The following is a 24,430-nucleotide window of genomic DNA, read 5'->3' as shown; positions in this document are numbered from 1 at the left end:
TTAATCAATAAAACGATACAGAAACAAAGGATGCGAGAGAAAAATTGAACTTGGAAATATGGTCTTGAATTTGTTTCGCTTTTAACGAGCTAAATTTTCACCCGTGGCAATAATTAAGGATTGATAATTCGTCGAAGAAGAATATAATGATATTAGGTTGTCCGAAAAGTTTTATGACGAAATAATAGACGTGCAACTTTTTTCGCAAGGTATATCGAAATACTAAGGTATCTACAAATTTCTGTCGCTTTGTTTGCTCAGATCTATCGTATAATTTTGATAGACATCATAGAGACGTCGTTGTGTTCGCCAAAATTTCATTCAAAGTCACAACGACGCAGTGAAACTTTCAAAGATGAGTCTTTACTATTGAAACATTTATTAGGTTGTCCGAAAAGTTTCTTTCGTTTCATGAGAAAATTATTATTATTATTATTGAACGAACTTTCGGTTTTACATCTCTTTTCTTATATATCTACCTCCCCTCTTTTCCACTCTATTCTATTGCACTCCCTTAGTTATTCTATTCTTTAAAAACTAAAACTAGAAACTACAAATTAACCACTAATGACTAAAAACTATTGCAACTTTGGGCTTGTCTCTCCTTGCTGCGCATCCTTCCTGTCCTTGCCTTTCTCTTCTCTTTTATTGCTTTCAGTTCTGCTAAATTTTCCTATGTCCTTTGGTCCTCTCGTTATTTCATATTCTTATATCACATGCCTCGGGTCTTCTTCGTTCCTTTTACATAGTCTGCATCTTTTTTCTCCCTCTTCCTTCCAGTGTTCCCTTGCTTTGGCCTCGTTTCCATATCTGAATCTTGCCAGTATTCTTCTGTCTTTCCACTTCATATTCCCTTCTAGGTAATTTGGTAATTTTTATTTGACTATATTTCCGTAGTGTATATTATATTTGGATTCCCTTATCCTTTCCCTCTTTCTTCTTTCTTCTATAATTTGATCTGCTGTTATCCTTTCTTGCTCCTCTCTCGCTTCTATCCGCGTCCATCCCTTTCTCACCTCTTCTAGTCCCTTCTTTCTCTTTTTTGCTCTTTTCCCTTCGTGGCTTATGAGAAAATAATAGACGCACAAGGTTTTTCGTTTTATATTATTTCGTCGAATTACGTACGATCTATTTTCTTCTATCGAGATAAACACCGCGACGTTTCACAGACTTGGTTTCAAGTTTGTACGAAGGTGCATCGTTGTAAACAACACGTTTGCGAAAGAAAGTCACTTTCCGGACAACCTAATAAAAGAACGTATAGCGAACAATCGAGTTGAATGTCGGATCTAATGGACGACTCGTTTAATCGGACGATAACAGGAATTTCATTGCGGTATATAGAGTTTAGATAGATGGAGATCTAACAAACGTAAAATGTTCGTCCCATGACAAATTCTATGGTACGTCGTGTGCCGTTTCAACTCGATCGTAACCCGAAGAAAACGACAGAGGAAAAGTAGGAAAAAGAAAGACGAGTTGCCGAGCGAGTGAATTGAAACGATTATTTGTCGTATGGAAATGAAATATCCTGGTTGTAAACGGCGGCAAATTGCCATTTCTGACACGAAGAAAGCGTCGATCGAACTAGAAGCAATCGTAGGTGCAATTACAGCTGAATCGAGCATTAAGTCGAACAAACCGTGAAACGTATTTACGATGCTTCGCCTCGCAGCTGTGCCATCGCCATTCGCTTCTTCTATGCCATTTTGAAAAATAAACGCGAGAAAACGTGTACGCGCAACCTGCCCGTGGAAAGTCCTGGCCTAAGCAACGTTAGGGCAAGTTGCTACGACTGAAAACGAAAAAACGACAAGTCGAAATAATAATCGAGATAACCGCGTCGCAGACTTCATTTTCGAGAAAGTCGCGTTTTTCAAGATTCACCAAATACGCGCGAATTTGTTTTAATTTCTCGATTAACGGAAGCGAAATTATTCCGCGTGTACGAAACAACGTGAAAAAGGAAAAAAAGAAAGTTTTTGATCTAACAACGCGTTGTTCGTAGCGCGAGATTTACACGTTTTGTCTATGATTTACGCTATTTAGTGAAATCATTACGATGAAGGTTGTTAATCGTCGAATTGCGGATTTACAGCGTTTTCTATTTATTTATGTCGCTTAAGATTTATTATTGTTTCTTAGTATCTTTTATTGATCAAAATCTATAGACGTATCAATTTAAAAATGTCGAGATTTAATAGTTTACAGAGACTCGATGGAAGATAGATGTTCGAATACGAATACTTTCAGATTCAACGAATCGTTTGTAAGCGTTGAAAATATCTGTCAAAAATAAGATCGAGTTTGCATCTTTGCGTCTTTTGCCGCGTAATTTTCCAATGTATGCAAGTCGCGGAATATTCGATCGTAAATTCGCCCCGTATATAACGAGATTGGGAAAAAAGTTGACCAATTGCTCAACGTGTCGAGCACCGCGGGATTCCAAGGTTTTTTGCTTCGTATACAACAGTAATCATAATTTTTACGAGGCAAAAGCGAAACGACAAATGGTAAATGGTAAAACCGATGGACTGCTCGAGGCTGCAGCATTGCGCGACTCCTGTTCCGGCACAGGAAACGAACGGTGCTACGATAAATCGCGTATTGTTATTCGGAAAAATGTGATTGAAAGATGTCGCGGAAGCTAGAAAAACGATCGTCAATGCCTTGGATGTTGTTTGAAAAGGCGACGGATACTTCGTGAAGCTTCAAGGACGAAAAGAAAAAATTTCCCAATATAGGACGAAGGAAAAGCGCTTATTTACGCTGTTATATAGCGTGTACCGGTACACAACGTGTCTTGGAAATTGCGTTATAAACGAGGAGATCCTGCGTCTCGAAATAAGACGAAACTGAAGAGTAACAAGGTTGCATCAGAGACTTCGTTTTCGAGAAAATCGAGAATTTGGAAGCTTGTCAAATATTCTATAGCGAATTTCCTTAATTTCCTTCGAATTTAATTAATTCAAGGAATGGATAATTAGCAAAATGCTGTGCTATATGCGAAAATAGTCCTCAAAGGTAAGGCAAAGAAGATTGTACGTCTGAAAATAAGGCGAAACTGAAGAATAGCAAAGTGGAGAGTTTCGTTTTCGAGAAAATCGAGAATTTGGAAGCTTGTCAAATATTCTATAGCGAATTTTCTTAATTTCCTTCGAATTTAATTAATTCAAAGAATGGATAATTAGCAAAATGCTGTGCTATATGCGAAAATAGTCGGCAATGGTAAGGCAAAGGAGATTGTAGGTCTGAAAATAAGGCGAAACTGAAGAATTGCGAAGTGGAGAGCTTCGTTTTCGAGAAAATCGAGTTGGCGAAGACCTTGGTGAAACGTGCTTATATTTTTATACCTGGTAATTCTATATAGAATATGATTCCAAGAAATTTGAGAAACAATTCGATTTGGAGAAAGTTCCAGGTAAAATTTCTATTTTGAAGTTTCTCGCGCAGATTCCAAGGATTCTACGAAGGTCTATAGAAAGTCTTCGATTTTAATCGCTGCAAAAAGAAAAGGATCTAGGTACAGTAACATAGAAATCCAAGCTACCGGAAGAAACGATGCACGCGTTATTTCAATAGAATGCAACAGCATTAAATTAGACTGAAAGTTTTCTCTAATAAAGCGAAACTCAAGCCGAGAGCTTCGTCTTCGAGAAAATCCAGTTCCAAGATTTTGGTGAAGCATGCTTATATTTTTATATTTGGCTGAATTCTATATAGAATTTCATTCCAAAAGTATACCTGGTCAGTACTGCTAGAGCCGAAGAAATTCGATTCGGGAAAAGGTCTTTGAAAATACTATTGTTAGCTAAAATTTCTATTTCAAAGTTTCTCACGCAGATCCCAAGGGTTCTACGAAGGTCTATAGAAAGCCTTCGACTCTAATTGCAGCAAAAAAAAAAAAAGATTTAAGTACAGTAACATAGAAATCCAAGCTACCGGAAGAAACGATGCGCGCGTTATTTCAATAAAATGCAACGGCGTTAAATTTGACTGAAAGTTCGCTCGAAACATTGCGAGTAACGCGACGATAAATTTCTTGCCACCTCACGATCGCGATACAAATTTATTCCTCTTCGAAATCTCTTGCGAATAGATTACCAACGAAACTATAAATATCTTGCAGCGAAGCACGCTAAAATTCCTCCGTTCCGTGTATCCAAAATATTGACGATCTTTTTTAAGGAAACGATATTTTAGCAGCTCGAAGCACACGAAGCACAGTCTTCTCCCCTCGGATAATACCCGGTTTCCAAGCAGTTGCGAAAAATCCTCTTTCATCCGGAGGCTCTCGAGAGGACGAAGAAGCTGAAACGAAGTTGCCTGCGAAAGTTCAAAGCTTCAACTTTAATTCCTGTCCTCGGTCGACCGAGGGGATCTCTCGATGGGGATCCCTTCGAAATCGATTCCAGAGATTGGAATTCGCATTCGAGTGGCTTCCTCCTCTATTCTTGGCGCTGCCTCGTCGAAACATAACATTTCAATGTTTCGCTGTACATAGTTGAAGCTGGCTGCGCTGCGTTTCGGCCGAGGGATTTATGAGTTTATCGATCCGTACGAGAATCAACGACGTGGCACAGTACTACGTCCGTGGTACTTACGTATCACATGCTTCTAGAGAAGGGACATCGCTCGTTTCGCTCGCATCGTCTGTTTCTGTAAAATGTCAGCGTACAGATTGTTGGAAAAATTCTTCTCGTTTTATAAGAAAATAATAGACGCGCAATATTTCTTCTTTTGTATTATTTTATTGAACTGTGTACGATTCGTTCTATTTACTATTGGACTGGCAACTAAGTGATTGCGAATTTTGTCATTAGGTGGTAATGTCAGTTGTCGATCAGTTATCAACGAATTATCAGCGATTTAATTAACGAGTATACATTGTACGACTTGTACACTGTACGAGCGTCTCAGCGAATATTCTTTGTACATTAATTTATTTATCATTTTAAATATATTTAACGGTTACAACAACAGGCAATAACGTTTAATAAATCTTACGATCAAACATCCTCTATACAAGACCTCTACAACATTGGTTTCATTGGTTTTATAATTTCATTAGCTGATAATGACAAAATCTGCAATCACTTAATTGCCAACACAATACATTGTACATCTACCATTTCCCTATAAAAGATATAAGAAATACTTTGAAATAGAAATTTTAGCTAGCAATAGTATTTTCAAAGACCTTTTCTCGAATCGAATTTCTTCGCCTCTAGCAGTACTGACCAGGCATACTTTTGAGACTATCTAATACACACTACTTGTATCTATTGTTGGATCTATTTGGACGTTGGAAAAATTCTTCTCGTTTTATAAGAAAATAATAGTTGCGCAATATTTCTTCCTTTGTATTATTTCATTGAACTGTGTACGATCCATTTCGTTTTATTTACTATTGGATTGGCAACTAATTACCATCTAATGACAACATCTGCAATCACTTAGTTGCCAACACAATACATTGTGCATCTACCATTTCCCTATAAAAATACAAGAAACTTTTGGGACCACCCAATACACACTACTTGTTGTACGTGTGTTTTTTAAAACATTTTTGTTTTGGGGATTGATATACTTTGAATTTTAATAATCTTCGTGCTAACAATTTTTCACCATTGCTCTTATCAATCGATCGTAATTGGTTTTTTCGTCTTGTTAAATATAAATCCATTTTATAAAATTACTCTGTCTCTTTATATCTCTTACTTTATGAATGCAACGTACTCGTAATAAGAATTTAGGAACGAAGATTTACATGGAATAAAACTACGACTCGTATAATTTCTTTGAGAAATGAAATACAGTGTTGTCGTAGTAAAATAACTGCGTGAATGGTCGTTTTCCTTTCGTCGAGATTCTTTTTACTACCTTTTTTTTTTCTTTTTTCTTCTGAATTTAACTCTCCGACTCGCGCGAGGCACAAGTGCGCTTCGCGAGAAAAGAATACGGTACACCGCGGTTGATACGTTATCGTGGTGTGTTTTCAAAGAACGAAACTCAATCTAGACGCGTTCTGCATGGCTCGCCGTAGAAACGGTCGTTTTATTCTTGGACGAAGTCGCTTGCGAGAACGTCGTCTCTCTGGAAGCGAGGAAGCTGACTTTTTCTTGGCCCATCTCGGAACGTGATGAGAATAAAAATTTGCTTTCAAGAGGGACGAGGAGAATGCATTGTGGTTTTTAATGACTTTCCTCGCTGTTTTAAGCAAGTATTAAGCTCTATAAGTATACCGTACGGCAAACATATCATTTTCGAATAAAAAATTATGAAAATTATGCGTGTAATTCAGGCTTTTATCGCTTAAACATTTAGCGCCAAGTAAACCAAATTTCGCTTTTGACGAATAGAACGAGGAGATGGGAAAACCCATATTCTAGTTTCTTATTTCGCAATTATCTGAAAAATTAATACGATAATTGCTCGTGATATTTATTTATCAACTTTCGATAGAATAACGAAATTAGTCAAATATTTAGTATTTTAGCCGTACCATTAAATGCCATTTGATTTATTCTTATTCCTTGCGAGCTTTGTTTTATTCGAACCATTTTATTCGAACCTTTAAAAACCACGTATTGTTACAAATAAAACAAACTTGTCCCATGTTCAACACGGTGTCCCATACTCCGACAAACGAACATTTCACCCTCGAAATATCCTTCTCGTAGAACAAAACACACGTTCCTCGGTTAATATCTCTTCCGTGAAATATTAACGCGTAATTAAGGTTTACACGTGTTTCATTCACGCTGCGGTACCTACATTTACCGATATTATCCCAGCAAGGGTTTACGTGTTTACAAACGCATTGTCTTGGACAACGGATTGTCAGCGCGTAGGAGGCAACCCTCTCCCATGGGATACGCCGGAAAATTGGTACGACTATAGTTGATTAAACTACGCGTTGATTAAACGTACGCGTAATTTTAGCCGCAGTCGACCAGCGATATTACACTTTGGAAAAATCGCTTAATGCTACCAAATGCTAATGTCAGGATACCGTACAAATACTGAGATATAATCAATCGCGAAACGATGTTCAGGAGAGGGTCGTTGTTAGCGTGCTATGTTCTAAATAACGTAACAATTTACCAAATATTCGCCAGAACAAATTGCAAAGTATCGAGGAAACAATGGAAGAGATTAGAACGTTGTTCGATGATACGCTACTTTTCATGAAACTGTTTGTATTTTCGAGCTATCGCGGGGAGACGCGGTCGCTAGAATACGCGTCAACGAGAGTCGTAAATTCCCGTTACGATTGTAATAATCGACACCACGAATAGTTCGATCCCCTTATTTCGGTTAGGATAATAGGGGTGGTTGTTGTGGTATAACACTGGCATTCACAGAGTTATAAAAATATATGTTTCCAACAATTTATACAATCACGCAAAGTAGTAACGCCGTTGATTAAGATACAGGTAACGAAGAGAAGGATTATTCGTAGATGAGATAATCCGTATATATGTTGACTTTGACTGTTCGTTGTGCTTGTGAGACGTACATCGGTGATCTTTTCATCCTCAAAATGTTCGGTAAACAGCGTGAAAATATATTTGAAAGCGAGGAAAGTAGCGATGACGAAGCTTACAACTATTGTTCGAAGTGCCCAAAATCACCCCAAGTTTGTTTGGAATGTTTCAACAAATACCATGCGATATAGCATAATGTAATATTTTATCCAGAATATAAATCAATAAAAAGCATGGTATAATGTATTTTTAATATTTTATATTTAATAATATCCTATATTTAATTAACTCGAACAAGAAGAGCGTCGGCCATACTTTGGTGTAACGTGTAAAAATTACGATCAGGTTTAGGAAGCCAGTTGCCAAGTTAAATTTCATCAAAATCAGCGAGTGTCATACTCGATGCATCCCTTGTTAGTTGGTCGCAGATCATTATACGCCTGGGTATGATCTCGGGCGAGACGAAAATTGCGAGAAAGTAAAGACAAAGAGACATTTTCATTGGAAACTAGAACGACGATAATGGAAGCCACGATCCAATTGTTGCATCGAATTTGTCCCTGGTATGCGCAGTACGGACGATCGCGAGTTTCTATACTTGGCTGGTCGAATTTCTTGCAAGCTTTTTACGCTTTCTACACCGTGGAAAGAAAAAGATGGTTCGGTGGTTCGGTCGATATTCGCCAGCTGAAATCGAAATACTTCTAATTATGGGTATACGCGATAGAAAGTGGTGGAATCGGTGAAAATGAAAGTCTAAAAGGTTCTCGTGCACGTGCACGAGCGTGATAACGCGGTTCTGTGAAATTAAAAAGAAGAAACGCATTGAAGAGCAGACGATCTCGTTCCACCCTCTAATATTCGGTATCGTTAGAAAGTAAAACGACGTGGCCGCATCTTTTTATATTGTAAAGTAATATTAGAAAGTTGGGTGAAAGAATAGAGTTTCGTTTCGTAAGATGAGCAATTTCGTAGAAGTTTGCGCTTTTTAATATCCCAGCGTGATTATCGACGTTCAGCTACTTTTCCAAAATTAATTATCGCTCGCAATTAGCCAGCTTGAATTTTACTCGCCAAAGGTATTCAAAGAGAGAATCTGATATTCGAATTTGATCTCGAAATCGATCTTTCTCATCGGTAAGCGTAACTTTGCATCTCCTTGATAAACGAGTTTCGCTTGTTCGTCCATCGTAAAGAACGCAGTTAAATTATAATAACGAGTGGAAGATGCGCGTAGTATGCAGGAACGAAGACGACGATTTTCATGATTTAGACGCGACTTTTAAATATTTTACGCACATATGCGTCCAAATTGGAAGGAAAAATATCTTTCGTGAAAAGAAATGGAAATTTATAGCTCGCTGTAACTGTAATTCTTCTAATATCAATGATAATCGTTTATCGTGGTAACGATATCTTTTCTTAATTTTCGTTAATTAATTTCTCTATTTATATTTGACAAATTGCTGACAGAGATAGTTTAAACAGAACCTTTAGTTTTAGCTTCTATGTTAATTAAGCATTTCTCTCTCCTTTTCTCTGTAAATGCTTTAAAGTTTTAAATCCACGTTTTCCAATACCTTGCATTGTCAAGTATTAGTTTGAGGTTTCGAACAAGCCGATTTAACATTAAAAAGGTGTTTAAACGTATAGGGAACGAAGAAGTTTGAATTTTCTATCCTCGAAGCAAACGATAAGAAAAATTGCATACGGTGCACTGAGATAAGAGACATAGGTAAGAGAATAGCAAGTTTGAGTGGTAGGGAGTTACGCATGAGTAGCCTTGGAACACACAATTGCTTTCAACCAGACTGTAGCATTAAACTATCTCTTGTTACGATTCTTTTCACAAGTAAAACAAATGAAACAGGAATTCATGTAAAATTGCAGGATATTCCAGGCAAATTATACGTATCCGTCGCGTAACTTTCTCGATAATGGCAATTCTTAAGTAGATAATTTCTTAATCGTACAACGAAATTGAAAATTTCGAATCAGCTGGTAGCTGGAGCACGATTCAAGTCACAGTTTCAGCAAATGTAAAACGAGGTAAAATAAAATCGAGTTATTAATAAATATTTATATTAATTCAACTTATTAATTATACACGCAATAGACAAATACCATATGTTAATTTGAAACAATTGTAATAGAATATTAACTTCAGAGATTGTACGACACATAGAAAATGTAGAAAATATTCCGAAACGTTTGAGAAGGATGAGTAGTACTCGTATGATCATCTTAACTTTGCACGTACCTTGCGAAGCCATGTTAGATTTAAATAGAAGAAATTAAGAGGATACAAGAGATTAAAAGGATAAGTTGCCAATCGACCTTTTGCTTACCTCGAGCTGCGCGTGGCACTCTACTTCGCTTAGTTTTTCCCCCTTCAAATATTACAATTCTTCTTTTATATCATACGTGAACGTAGATAGATCGTTGCTTACGATAAATACGATTTATTTCAACATGATCGATTTCAATTAATTACGACAAATAGAAACACGGGTTATAATGAATTCTTCTCTATTTATATCTCAAACAGTTATATCTGGCGATAGTTTATCAAGCGTCAATTAAATGAGATTAACAATTTGTTAGACCGCAAAGGATCGAAGCGTATGTATCAGGTTGTCCGAAAAGTTTCTTTCGTTTTATGAGGAAATAATAGACGTTCTTTTTATTTTTATTAGTTTATCGAATTATGCACGAACCTAATTCATCATACCTAATTCAATAAAATAATATAAAACAGAAATTCTTGTTCTTCGTCTATTATCAGTTTATAAAACGAAAGAAACTTTTCGGACAAGCTAATATATCGATATTCCATGCAGCTTTTGCAAGTATCGTACCGAGTACGAATTAAATGAAACTAATAGACGCGCAATGTTCTTTTTATTTTTATTGGTTTATCGAATTATCCACGAACGTAATAATAGAAATGAATCATACTTAATTCAATAAAATGATATAAAACAGAAATTCTTGTTCTTCGTCTATTATCAGTTTATAAAACGAAAGAAACTTTTCGGACAAGCTAATATATCGATATTCCATGCAGCTTTTGCAAGTATCTTACCGAGTACGAATTAAATGAAACTAATTGCGGAACGCTTCTTGAACCATAAAACGTTCACAGCGGAAATAAGAAGAAAGAACCGCAGAATTTATACGGCAAAAAATCCCATCAACCAGAGGACTACATATGTCTCTCTTGAAACGTCAAGTCATTAGGAAGTGAACACGATCCGCTCATTTCCCCGTTGATTTTTCGTCGTAAAATACCGTTTGAAGTGCTTTGAACTGCTAAACCTGGTTTCGAGCTCCGGTTTCGCGAGGTTCACGAAATTTCTGGCCGGATGCTCGCTGGCGCGGAAAGCTCGCATAAATTTATTGCATCGAATTGCAAGGAGGAAGGTTTCGCGTACCACGGAATTACGCGGCATGACCCTAATTATTTTTTTCCACGCCTGTAGCTTAGGCTAGTTGGCTCCCTGTATGTGTGTACACGCGAGACCGGTTACGAGGCCGATGCTGTTCTCGCGATCATCGCGATAATAATTACAACGATGACGAGCAACGATGCTTGTACGCATTCCGCCTACTCGCCGGAAAAGCCAACGCGAAAACCTTTGCGCGCGTATAAAACGTAGATTCGAGCTGTCGTCGACGCGTGGTATTCGTCTGTCGTTAATTGATAGAATTTCTATCGCATGCCAAGTCCAAGTTGTTTTAACACTTTGACTGCCGCGTTGGTCATTGGTGCTCGGAGCGTTTGACCTTCTTACAATTGTAAAAATTGTATGAAAATGAACAGTTAGGGTATTTTGAACGTAACCGATAAATAGAAGATACTTTGAAATAAAAAGTGACCCATTGAACGATTAAACATTTTTATTAGAACATCAATGAAAAAAAAAAAAAAAAAATGAGAACAAATCTTGCATCCAACGGCGCTCTGTGTTAAAACACTGTGGCGTCCTGAGCGAGCAACGAAGAGTATTGGTGGAAGAAAATGAACGATTTGGAGGGTAAATTCGTAAGATCGCACGTTTCGTGCAGCGTGAAAAGGAACGAGAAGAGACTAAAGAAATTTTAATCAAAGTTTATTGATTAGCGAGTATCGCATTGAAGACTATGTAACATATCGAACGAACGCCACTACTTTGTGCCAATATCGTTTTACCTGGAGCTACAAGACTTTATAGGTGATATAAGAAAGAAAAGACACGTTTCAATTTTCAACTTTCTTTCGTGTATCCGATATATTTCGTGTTAAGAAAGATGATACTAATAATAATAAAAATATTAATCGCACGTGATGAACGATAACTCGAAAAGTTTTAAGCAATAATAGAAACTTTTGTGCGCTTGAAAGTCGCACGCACCTATTTTCTTTATCAGTTCAGCCGTATCGGAGCTTATCGCGCGAAATATCTTATCGAGGAAATTCTAATTTTACTAATTCTTATCGAAGATCCTCTAATTAATTCGTAAAATTGCGCGTACCGAAACGAAACTTCGTATTCGCGTTCAAAATTTGCTCGCTGATGCTGGAAAGATTTATCTCGTTTTAAATCTGTTCTCCTAAGTAAAAGTACTAGAAATTTTAGATAAAAACTTATACCCTGACATTTTCACAAACACTGAGAAAAGCACGTAAGAAGTCGGTGATGAAGTGGTTAGATCGAAAACGTTGTTTGGCCAAAGGTTCGATATTGGCATAGCTTTTAATACCTGTGATCCATAGCATTCGATGAAAGGGTACGCTTTCATTAAGTGGTCAGAGATGTACTTTGCTTCAACGTTGAAACGCCGAGAGAGAGAGAGAGAGAGTGAGAGAGAGAGAGCGTAGGGATGAAGTTAGAACACGGTTGTTAGTTTTCTGTAATTGGCTATTGGGATGGAAGTTTTCGACCTGGTTTTCAACATCTACGCCGGGTGTTCCGGTTCTATTAGCTGGAAGGATATTTCATCTGAAACTTTCGAAATACAATATGTAGTTCTCGAAACTATCGCCTAAAAATACCAATTCTGTGGAATTACGTAGAGGCAAATAAACGTCGTATCTATACGACAGGACTAAATTCTTTTTTATATCTTCGCAATTAAAACGATTCTAAAATAAGCGCACATACATGTACAGGGCATGGCCGAATAACACATAGAAGCGAAACAAAAACAAAATAAGAAGTACAATCTTCTGATTTAAGGTTTAGGTTTCGAGAAAATCGTGTTTGAAAATTTATCAGGCTAAAATTTACTCGAACGTGTCTAGTCGCCACTTTAAACAGTCAACGAACGACAAAAGGAATCAAAATAAAAAAAAGTTACATTTGTACTTCGAAGACTGTATTCACATCCCAAAAGGATCTTGTCATACGTATAATCAACAGCTGGCCTAAAAGAAATTCATCAGAATCGCTTGGGTTCGTCGCTAGACAAGTTTTAGAAGAGTAGGGTCTCGTTGATCATTCTGAAAAATCATTCCGACGACAAAAGTAGATCACCGATGATGATCGTGTCCGTCAAAGTGTTTAACAATGGTAAGAATCTTCGACGAATGTAAAAATAGAGCACGCCAAGTTGGCTCGTGCAATCTGGTTCGCGATTCGCACGCGAACGATTCACCACAGCACGTGGCGCGTGTGTCGCATAAGAGACAAACGTACGGCGATCAAAGCTCGCGATAGAACGGTGGACGGGCCCTTATTGAACGATCGTTCCATTTTCGTATGGTCGTTGAAACGTGACCGGCAGTGCCGATCGCGGATAATCGATATTCGTCTGCGTGGTTGACTCACAGGACGATAACGTTCCACCGCAAGCAGGTATAACGATCATGCGCCACAGGGATGACGAGTTTCCTCGGTGCGCTTGCACGCTGAAACCGAAACGTCGTGATTCCAAGACGAAATCGACGCAAACTTCTTCCACGACCAGTCGTGCGTGTTTCGTTTTCTTGCTTTTTATTCTTTTCGAAACGAGACTCGATGGAGTCGCCAACTTTTCGCAGCTAGTTGCCAGAATTACACAGAAGGAAGCTCTGTTCCCGTTTAAACTCTCGTTTGCTTTCTCGTCTAGTTAGTTTATTTCCTGGTCGTCGTGCGATTTTAACGTTTCTTTGATTCTCGTTTTCGGTAGAACGATTTCAGTTCACGCGACGCGATGGAAAAGTTTAGCGATACAAGGCGAACCTGGGTAACCAGCGTGTTCCAAGTCGGTGTGCCTCTCCATTGGACAATTTTATACGCAATTATGCCAATTGTTTGTGGAATATCGTGGTTCTTATTGTTCTCAGCAACTGTTATTCGCGAGGTTTAACGAAACACCGTGAGAATAATTTCTAAGTCCTCTTACACAATTCAGTTAATATTATTAGTGAAATCTTACAAGTCACAACTATGTATTAATGTACATATACGCGAGTATGTACGCACAGGTACAGAAAAAGTGCGTGTTAAATCTACCAGTGCGTATCAATAATTGTTTCTGTACAACAGCAGCTAGTTTAAATCTGTACGAGAAAAATCGTGGAAATATTGCCTGATCAGAATCGTAATACGTTAAATTAGCAAACGATATTGGTAAACGGTATTATTAAATTATTTCTTCGAGGGAAAGACGATATGATTAAATGTTTCATCCAAGAAAAATGTGATTAAACTTCAACTTTAATGAAAAGATCTGTATTTTTCCGGACCTTGCAATACATCGTTACACCGACGCATAAAATCTTCAGGAAAACGTATAAGAAATTCTCATCCACCGTTCTGTATATTTAGCTTGTTTCTGGAAAGAAATTACGCTTGTAGCGCTTTTCCGCAATACCATCAATTACTCGTCGTGACACACTTAAAACTCCGTAAAGCGGGAGAAATTTACTTATTGTTAGATGGTGTTGCGAAATCATCGACTATATACATAAAACATAGCGTTATTTTTATCCGAGACATTTCACGCATGTCACTTAATTGCAGTTTCAAGACAGAAAGAAATGAGAATGCAAAGAACATCGTATGCACGAAACACGTTAGCGTGCACACACACACACACACGCACACATATATATAATAATTTAGATTTCGAGCGTCAGGCAACGACAAAGCTACATGGCTACGTATGAATAAAATGTCTAATATTATACCTGGCGTAGCGACAAATGAACGAGAAAACGCGAGAGATCGTGGGTCAGGTTGAAAAACGAGAATGCTAGAAATTATCGTGTTAGTGGCGTCGCTTGGAACATCGGAATACCATTCTAATCTCTATTCTTGGTATACGCCTCCCACGTAGCCGAGCAAAAATGTAACTTCTAGAATAACCGATCGAAAATATTTTTCTCGCTCTCCTCCATCATCCGGATTATCTTTGTCGACGTTATCGTGTTTCGCGAATAGAAATCGCCGATAAAGTTTTACTAACGTGACGACGATGATACTACTCGATAACGCTGTCTGTTTCGATAATAAATATATTGTACGGTGAACGTTAGAGAAAACGTGACTGGAAAAAGAAACGAAACACAGAGACGAAGCAACATATGGATAATTATTACGTGTGAAATTTAAGTTTTATTTTTCTATTTACAAGTATTTTATGATCAATTCTCGCATTGAGAATTTTGAGTAAGCTTCTCTGGCGTGACGCAGTGACATGGCTAATTATTTATAATAGGTTAATAAACTTATTAACTTGTTATAGATAAGTATAATCTACAAATAATAATATTATAAATAAGTAAATATTACTTATTAGAAATATCTAGTTGAATCTAGTGCTTAGGTCTAACGGATGGCGTTTTGTTAGCCTGCGGTTCTGGTTCGACGTATTAAGTAATTTAGTAATTAGGGGGTTTCGATGTTCGTTGACTCTTTCGATATATCTACTGCTACATTTTGTTATTTCTAATTTGACTGAGGGAATCTTGAGGTCGCGATGTATTGCTTCGTTGGTAACGTACCAGGGTGCATTTATTAGGGATCTTAGCGTTTTCGATTGGATGCGTTGAAGTATTTCAACGTTGGAATTATTTGCTGTTCCCCATAGTTGGATTCCGTAGGTCCAGACAGGTTTTATTACGATCTTATAGAGTGTAATTTTGTTTTGCGTGCTTAGGTTGGAACGTCGACCAGCGAGACATTTAGATTGATATTATTTTATTGATTTATTTTTCGCGTACGTGAGCGAACATGACGGCACAAAGACGTAATAGGAACGTCGTTATTACTCGTGCAATTTCCATATCATTTCATGGTTAAATAGGAGAAGCGTAAAGAGCGTAATTGGAAATTGAAGATCAGAGTCACAGCAGCAACGTGCATACTTTTGTTGATTTCTTTATCCTTCGAATAAAAGGGAATATTTCAGTTGCAAATGAAAAGGGCCTGTTAGACTCGAACGTATCTAACGATAAGTCTTTTGATAGCAGCCGATAAGTCGAAGGAGTTTCGTGAAAGCTAAAGGTGTATGTAATCGTTAAAACGAACATATTTGGATAGGCTGAAAGTTCAAATATTGTGACGAGCAACGTTTGAATAGCCTGAACGTTTAAACGTCGCGACGAGTAACATTTTGGAAAGAAATCGAGCCGAAAGACGATTTTGATAACGTAGGATCGAGTTAATCGTATAAGTAGAAAATGATTTATCGTGCTCTTCTGTTGTGATCTTTGAACGTGCATTAGAATTAACATGTAAAACACGGAAGAAAGATAACATTGCAGTTGGTTACATAAGACAGGTAAACAAGGTATAAATGACTAAATATAATCATAAAATTGTTAAGACGTATAAGATGTTCTACATAAAAATTACGTCAATAAAATCATTGTAGCAAATGTTTATAAACAATGCATTTTATAAGCTACGATGGATGTGATATTCGTTCTTAAGAACTCTTTATCCGAACAGAAATACATTTTGATTAAAAACATGTGACAATTGCTATAGCTTGCAAATTGTAAAAAATATAAAAAATGCAAGGATAGAAGGGAGAAAAATGAAAAGAGAAGAAAGTAAAATAAGGAAGAAAATAAAAGTTCAATTTGTTTCTATGCTTTTTCGCAGATCGAAATTCCTCGATTGAGAGATTGCTTTTAACAAAAGCAGGCCAAAGTAGCTCGCAGCAACCTTGTTTGCCCAGATTCATTTAACAGTCATAAGGAAACTCGTTCGATTCGTTGTTGGACGATCGTTCGACGTTAGTCGAGACAGTCGAGACATGCAACAGAACGTGTAATGACTAATGACTACCAAGTCTCGAGCGCATTATCTTTACCTTGAGTCACGGAATCTTTTTGTCTTGCTACTGTGCCAGTCTCCGTGAAAACGTTAATTGTAGGTGGTTTAACCATCGAGAGTGAGAATGACGGACGAGTTGCCAGCGAGAAAAATAACCGATCGAGAAAATGGCCTTTTAATTTTCCTTCTTGCGAATCGAAATGATTTTACAAATGAAACGATGATCGAGCAAATGTATTGTTAAAAATATCGTCGATCGATGCGTTTCGCACCCATCGTGTGTTTTAAAATCGACAACACCCACGCTTTCCTTCCAAGTCGTTCTTTTATCGTATAATCGATCATGTGGGCGAATGGAAAATTTAATGATCGCAAACAGATCGATGGACGAAGGAAGCTTGGCGAGCCAATATGTGCGCGATTGCCTCAGTTGTTTCCACTCAAACTTTTTCAATCGCACGAAACTTTGAGATTACGCGGAAACTCGATTTATTATTGTAATTGCCAACCATGTTCTTTCGATATATTTAAAAAAGATATCCAGAATATAGGGTTCCACGTATATTTGTTTGACTCGTTCTGTGAAAGAATAACGAGAAGAATGGCTGGTTCTTTTTTATACTAAATATTTTTTAAAAATTATTAATCTATCTACTTTGTTTTATAATATAATTCTGTAGATACTAATGGCTCTTTTATTTTATATCCAGAATATAGGATTTCGTGTATATTTATTTGACTCGTTCTGTGAAAGAATAACGAGAAGAATGGGTGGTCTTTTTATACTAAATATTTCTTAAAAAATATTAATCTATCTACTTTGTTTTATAATATAATTCTGTAGATACTAATGGCTCTTTTATTTTATATCCAGAATATAGGATTTCGCGTATATTTGTTTGACTCGTTCTATGAAAGAATAACGAGAAGAATGGCTGGTCTTTATTATACTAAATGTATCTTAAAAAATATTAATTTATCGACTATTTTTTTATAATGTAATTTTGTAGATTTTAATGGCTCTTTTATTTTATATCCAGAATATAGGATTTCGCGTATATTTGTTTGACTCGTTCTATGAAAGAATAACGAGAAGAATGGCTGGTTTTTTTTTTTTTTTTTTTAGTAAATATTTCTTAAAAAATATTAATTTATCGACTATTCTTTATAATATAATTCTGTAGATTTTAACGGCTCTTTGATGGAATCGATTAAAATATATACTTTTAAATATCATATCTGTACACATTTTTCTAATGCGAATTAAATTCTTAGATCATTTCAATTTGAAAAATATCCGATAATATCTAAAAATTAAGATCGATCGAAATTCATTTTTTTATTTTTACGAAATTTCTATTTATCCATATCGTACCATAACTAACGGACTGATGATGATGTAAAAAATTATACTTCACGTTCTAAATGAAAATAAGGAAAACGCAATCGTCGAATGTTTTCTAACAAAGTTTCTCAACGAGTCTAAACTCTAAACTACCGAATTCGTAGTGTAGGTATGTGCTAATGCGTGCAATATGTGTACGAAACAAAGATGGAGAAAATTTTCGAACAAACTCGACGGAGGATATTTTTTCCATGGAAAAAGTTCGAATACCTTGGTACGGTGTTATTGTAAGAGGAAAAGGAAATTGCAAAGATTGAGATTGAGTTTTAAACGATGACCGAGCATTACGTAACGCGATCCGTGGAAATCTTGTAAGAAGGTAGAAATAAGCTTGTGCGGTGTAATTTGTGATGCAGCAATTCGTCTATACGTTACGATGCAATAATAGTAATATCGAACGAGGTTACTAATTTCGAGCGCAGTTACGAAAGTCACTAATTTACTCGGCTCCTATTCTCCGCTAATTAAATATAATTTCCTCTCATTGTATCAAAACATTTCGCGGCGATATTAAATATCGATAATAAACTTGGATTATTTATCAGTGGCATATCAACGGTTATTTCTATTCTATTAGGAAAATAATTCCATTTTTATACGTTTTATCAGCGGTGCACGCTGCGACAGAAATAGCAATGGCAAATATAACTCTACGAATGCAAATGACAGTTGCGCTTCAACATTGAAACCCATTCGCAATTTTTATGCGATTTTCTTCAGCGGCATGCGTTGCATCTGACAACTAATTACTTTGATTACTGGAATTTCATTGTCTTTACGTAACGTTTAGAACGAATAGACGAGCCGATGTACGCAACAAATTAATTAATGAAATACTTCCTATCTTCTTTTTAAGTTTATTTAGAAACAAAGTATTTCACGATCCCTGGATCGACGTTACAAAAATTCTTAATTCTCGGGAATTATCGGAAACCTGGAACATTTAAACAAACATACACGCGCTCGATTCACTTGCAAAGTTGATCCGTTTTCGGAAATAAGAAATCTCTTTTAAAACATGTTTGTTTTAGACTTTCGATTTATCTTATCCAGCAGAATCGCTTCTTTCTCGTGCTACGCTTTTTCGGGATATCCAGTGACTCATTTTACGATCTAATTTCTGCGTACCATCGGTAAACGAGCTCTTTGTTAAAAGAAGAAGAAGTGAGCGAATTTCGCAAGGAACCAGTCTATCAAACAAATAACGAAATCTCTCGATGTATCATTATTTACTCGATAAACGACAAAGAAACGAGAGGAGACGACGAATCGATGCGTTAACCGACATGTTCTTCGTTCGAAGACGATAGAACGTATTTGTTCAAATTTCACGGCGAAAATCGTGATACCCAAATAGGAATTTCTTAAATTAAAAAATATAGACGTATCTGATACCTTAGAGATATATTTCCATCGATCCTACGGAATTGTATAAAAATAATTAGAAAACATATTAGAAGCTATCGAATTAACGAAAAGATTCGAGATTTTCATTTCCATTTTACATGGACGGAAATTTTAGTTTTACTTTGACTTTCAGTTCGCTTTCGATAATCCCGACTGACTGAGATTTAAAATTAAACGATACTCGTAGAAGCCGCTAGTACGAGTTAACAGAAATCTCCTTTTAAATTCGAATTTCCAATTTATAGAAATCTTAATTTTGCTTCTGATATTTTGTAATGTCTGCTTCCGAGAGTGTTAACTCGTGGAAATTTCAAAATAATCGCAGCCCAGCGTTCACCGATTCTTCCAACGAGAAAATATAAATTCGCTCGAGGCACAGTGGTCGATATCGAAAGGATCGTTGCATCACGATCACTCGTAGATCGTCCAGTGAATCATGTTCCGCATTTAATTGACTCGAGCGCGAATGGTGCGAGCTACGTTTAGATGTAACTTCAACGCATCGAGAGTCCGGAAAAGACGGAAAGAAGACTAACGTGTTTCGGTTCTATTTTTGCCACCCGAAAGGTCTCGTATTTCTGACGTCGCATGGCGTGGAGTGGTAGTTCCATTTGATGCAACAACCGTTTCGTCGTCGGCATCGAACTCGAGAATTTGTGACCGAGAAGGCCTCTCTTTGCGGTGAAATACCTGTTGATAAACGGGTAGGTTCTCGTTTCTTTTCGTCTTTTTTCCCTTCGTTCGTCCATTCGGATTTCGTTGGAAATTGGATAGCTTCGAGTCTTTTTCAACCAACGCGCGGAAAAATCTTATTAGTAGAAAGAGAACGATAGATGAAATGCTAGAATTCTTTGTTAAAAAATGTGCAAATATAGAGATACTAATGGATTAGAAAAAAAAAAAAAGAAATAGATTCTTTGGAAGGATAGAAAATGTTCATTGCTTTCGCATAGCTTGATCCCTAACTGATACAATTAATATTGACTTGGCAATTAAGTGATCGCGGATTTTGCCATTAGATGGTAATGATAAATTAATTGCCAACCCAATATCTTCGCCATACACGTTAAATAATTTTTTTTGTAAAAGTCGTTCCTCATTTGTGCGATCGCTGTGTTTGTACTTTGGTGTCACACTGAATGGCAGAACATATTTTTATAAACGTGCAAAAAGGATATAAAAAGTAGAGTATTTTTTAGACGAGTTATGGAATTTCTTATGGGATTTTCCGCGATGCTCACCACGTTCGATAACATTTAAAAATATAAATTCTGCATGGAAATTTTATTCCTTCTATATGGAGCATTTTTATACATAAACTCTTTTATGGAAATCGATGCAGGCTCGTACGATAGCTACATGCATATTCCGCTGTTCTCTCAGTGGCGTCTGGGAACCCAGCAACGTACTTGTAAATATTCCGAAAACAAAAATCAAATCGAATAACATGGAATATTTTTCAAACACGCTGCGTGGAACATTTTATTGAAATCTTTTCAGTTCCGCGTCGACTGCCTACATATTTTCCTATCTTTGTACCGTTATATAAGCAGACGGGAATCTACTCGCAAATATTCTTCTATTCGAAACAATCCCGTCTTTTAACATCATAATGTTTCTATTACGCGAACAAGAAGCGACGCACAGCAATGCAAACTATCGATATGAATCATTCGTCGAAATAAATGATCGCGGAGCAGATTAAAAATAGCATTTGTCGACAAAGTTCACGATAGAACGTTCAATAAGAAGAAGCCTTGTTTCCATAGAACAATTGTTTGTACACGTTACACGCGCACTTGTATATTCGCCAAGTTAGATATATTGGAGAGATTTTAATAAGGCGGAGCGTGTGTTTGTAGATTTGTCGTACGGACAGCGTAGCTATCAAAATAAACGAGCAAGGTTTACTCGAGTTAAGCGTACGTTCGAAGATAAGAAAATATTTGTTCAATGAACGTGTTTAAAAATCTGGATGACTCTATCGACCGTGCGAATATCGCGTTTAATTATTCCTTCGAGTACCGCCTTATCGTTTATTAAACGCTAAATCATTATCATTATCATACGTAACATGTTCTTGGTTCGTATCTTTTATCGTAAAAAAAAAAAGAAGAAGAAACGTTGATAGAATTTCGTAGCGCGATAATAAAGAAGATTAAGTTCGATAAGTTGAAAAATGTACACTTTTGCTGAAAAGTTTGACGCGTGGCAAAAATTTCGTAAAGAAATAACAACAACTATTTGTAAACATTATTCTTGCGTATTATTGAAACTGTGATTAAAGCGTGGGATTTTCTACGTTTGTAGGAGATTTGTAGACGCAAACACGCGCAGAATACACGAAAATATACACAAAAATATCGAGAGCACGGTATTGCTCGCGATATTTATCAGGTCGTCCGAAAAGTTTCTTTCGTTTTATGGGTAAATAATGGATGCACGACATTTTTCGTTTTACATTATTCTATCGAATTACGTATGATCCATTTCGTTCTATCAAAATAAAAATCACAACGTTCGACGGATTAAATAACATGTTTGTATAAAGATGCTTCGTTGTAAAAGACCTGTCTGTGAAAGAAAGACACTTTTCGAACAATTCAATAAAACAACTTCCTTACAAATTAATTACAAAGTCATTAGTTGGAGATTAGATTCGGAAGAATATGAATTTCCGTGAATATCAACAGGCTAATAGTCAGCTGTACCAAAAAGTAGAAGCTGGATATTAATTGTAACGTTGTCTCAGAAAGACGTAAGAGAAACATTTGCTTTGTCCAGAAAGCAAACAGCGCTCCAGTCTTTTGAGCCGGACTGTATACGTTTGTGAAAGAAGGAAATTTTTCTATACTCGGTACATACTAGGTTTGTGTAACAAGAAAAACATGTTTAAGGGAGATAGATGGTTTTCGAAGGATAAGTTTGTCGAGGTTAAGCGTTCATTCGTAGATTGCTAATATCTTTCGTCAAATGGTTTTTTACTATACGATGATAGATAACATCGAAACTACTTGTAACGTGTTAATTGTTGCAAAGTATAACGACCTTAAATACGGACATATGTTTCTTTCTTCGTTTATCGAAATGTAGAATGAATTATTTCTCTCTTTCTTTTTTTATCTTTTGCTTTGGAATTTTTGGTCGTTAATATGATTAATGTCAATCTATTTTTTAATTAATATTCGATAAAACCATAGAAATATTGTTATTCCAGAGTACTCGGTTGATATTAAAGAAAGAACTGTTTGTGTAGATGTTGTTTCGCGTAAAAGCTCGTACGTCTCACGTAATTTCTACGTTTCCGACGAAATTCGCTGTCAAATCACGGTTCGCCAAAAATAATAAACAAACTCCGTCTTTCACGATTTTACAAATTTACCAAATCCTATGGCAGTCGTCCAAGCGTATTTTTTTTTATCTGCCTACGTTGGCGTAGTAATAATTTCTAACGTCCTATATTTCAATTACATTTCCTATCTTCTAGATTTTTGCGTTATATCGTACCAACGGTCTTTTAAATTTCGTCGCGATCGATCGTAGGTGGACCAGCAACCATATCTAAATTCTTCTCGATTCGATCAAAGTCATTCGTATCCTACTCTCGTTTTGCATTTTCTACGTTGCTACTTTCCATCAAACTGTATCATCTTTATCGCGACTAAGCAGCTACGCTAGCTAGTTTCGCTTTATCACGATGCAATTTCAAACTTCATTCATTTCGTTGTAGTAAATATTGATCGTATAAAGCAGAAAATGCTTACGCGTGAACTTAACCGACTATGCGAGGCAACTACGCTTTATTTCCATTTTCTTTTTGCATGAAATCGATTCTAAGAGTACATTTTTATACTTTAAAGGAGCCATAAATTTGGAGCGACTCGTACATTTTTCTATAATTGCAATTTCGTGTAAATTTCACTTAGGAAATTCAAGTTTCCTTTTCTATCTTACGTACGATTAAGAACTTTTATTTACGTACGTTGCACGCTAGTCTTCGATGTTCTGTTTCCATTGCACGACGTTCGTCGATACCGCGCAGCATGCAACGATCGCGAACTAAATTAAATTGAATTTGGTATGAGAGTATCCGCTGTTGTACGCTCGTCTATTTGCAAGCAATCGTTAAAATTCTCTCTCTTTGTCTTTGGTGTTGTTTAAGCATTTTTACTTCCACGCATTTCACGTCCTTCGTCTTCTATTTCCTTTAAATCGCGTTCATCATTGCGACACAGCGCGAGTCTTCGATTATTTTTTAATCAACGCAGTTCCAAACCCGGAGTTCATCGACGCGGTAACATTAAACCCGCGTTAATCTTACTATTAACAGTGATTCGTCATTTCTCTCTTTATATAATCGTAATTATAGAATATAACGGTACAACCAGTTTACGCGTATGTTACATTAATCGCGTTATCATGGAACAAGAAATGGTCGATTAATAACAAGACGATTAAGCTTACAACTTCGAACTTTAATCTTATCAGTGCGAGGAATTTAATATTTCATCGATTCAGTTGCTAAACGCCACTCGTGATTTTCTTCGTACGTTTTAAGCTTGTCCAGCGTATTTCACTTCGTTACTCCTAATTATTCTCTAACCGTTTTACCTCCTTTTATCTAGGAGTTCGGTTAATCGCCGATGAAAATAGCACGATTTCCATAGCTCGAGCATAGTTCATCGACATGGCGAATTTGCGTTCCTCTTCGTTGCTTTTCACGCCATTGAAAATCTCTATTTCTATGCATTCCGCGGCCTTTATCTGTTTCATCGTCGCCGTGCCATGTTCTAAAAACCGACATTCATTAACACGGCCATTTAAATTCTAGAACAACTAATTTCTTTTAACGCGCGTACCTAGGTGTTCTGATGTAAATA

The 24,430-nt window shown here is 36.6% G+C and overlaps 1 protein-coding gene across 2 annotated transcripts in view; it reads left to right on the top strand.

The window, feature by feature from the left end:
- Positions 1 to 24,430, top strand: part of LOC126915669 (F-actin-monooxygenase Mical) — a 99,748-nt gene that overhangs the window by 8,235 nt on the left and 67,083 nt on the right. The window contains exon 1 of one of the 2 annotated variants that reach the window (XM_050720569.1): positions 18,128 to 20,254. The exons of the other annotated variant lie outside the window; for it this stretch is intronic. Coding sequence (XP_050576526.1) covers positions 20,165 to 20,254 — 90 coding nt within the window. The 5' untranslated portion in view covers positions 18,128 to 20,164. Of the gene's footprint in view, positions 1 to 18,127; positions 20,255 to 24,430 lie in introns of those variants that run through there. 2 annotated transcript variants of the gene reach the window in all.

This window comes from Bombus affinis, chromosome 1 (genome assembly GCF_024516045.1).
Source record: "Bombus affinis isolate iyBomAffi1 chromosome 1, iyBomAffi1.2, whole genome shotgun sequence".
Lineage (NCBI taxonomy): Eukaryota > Metazoa > Arthropoda > Insecta > Hymenoptera > Apidae > Bombus > Bombus affinis.
This window is presented reverse-complemented; position numbering and strand designations above follow the sequence as displayed.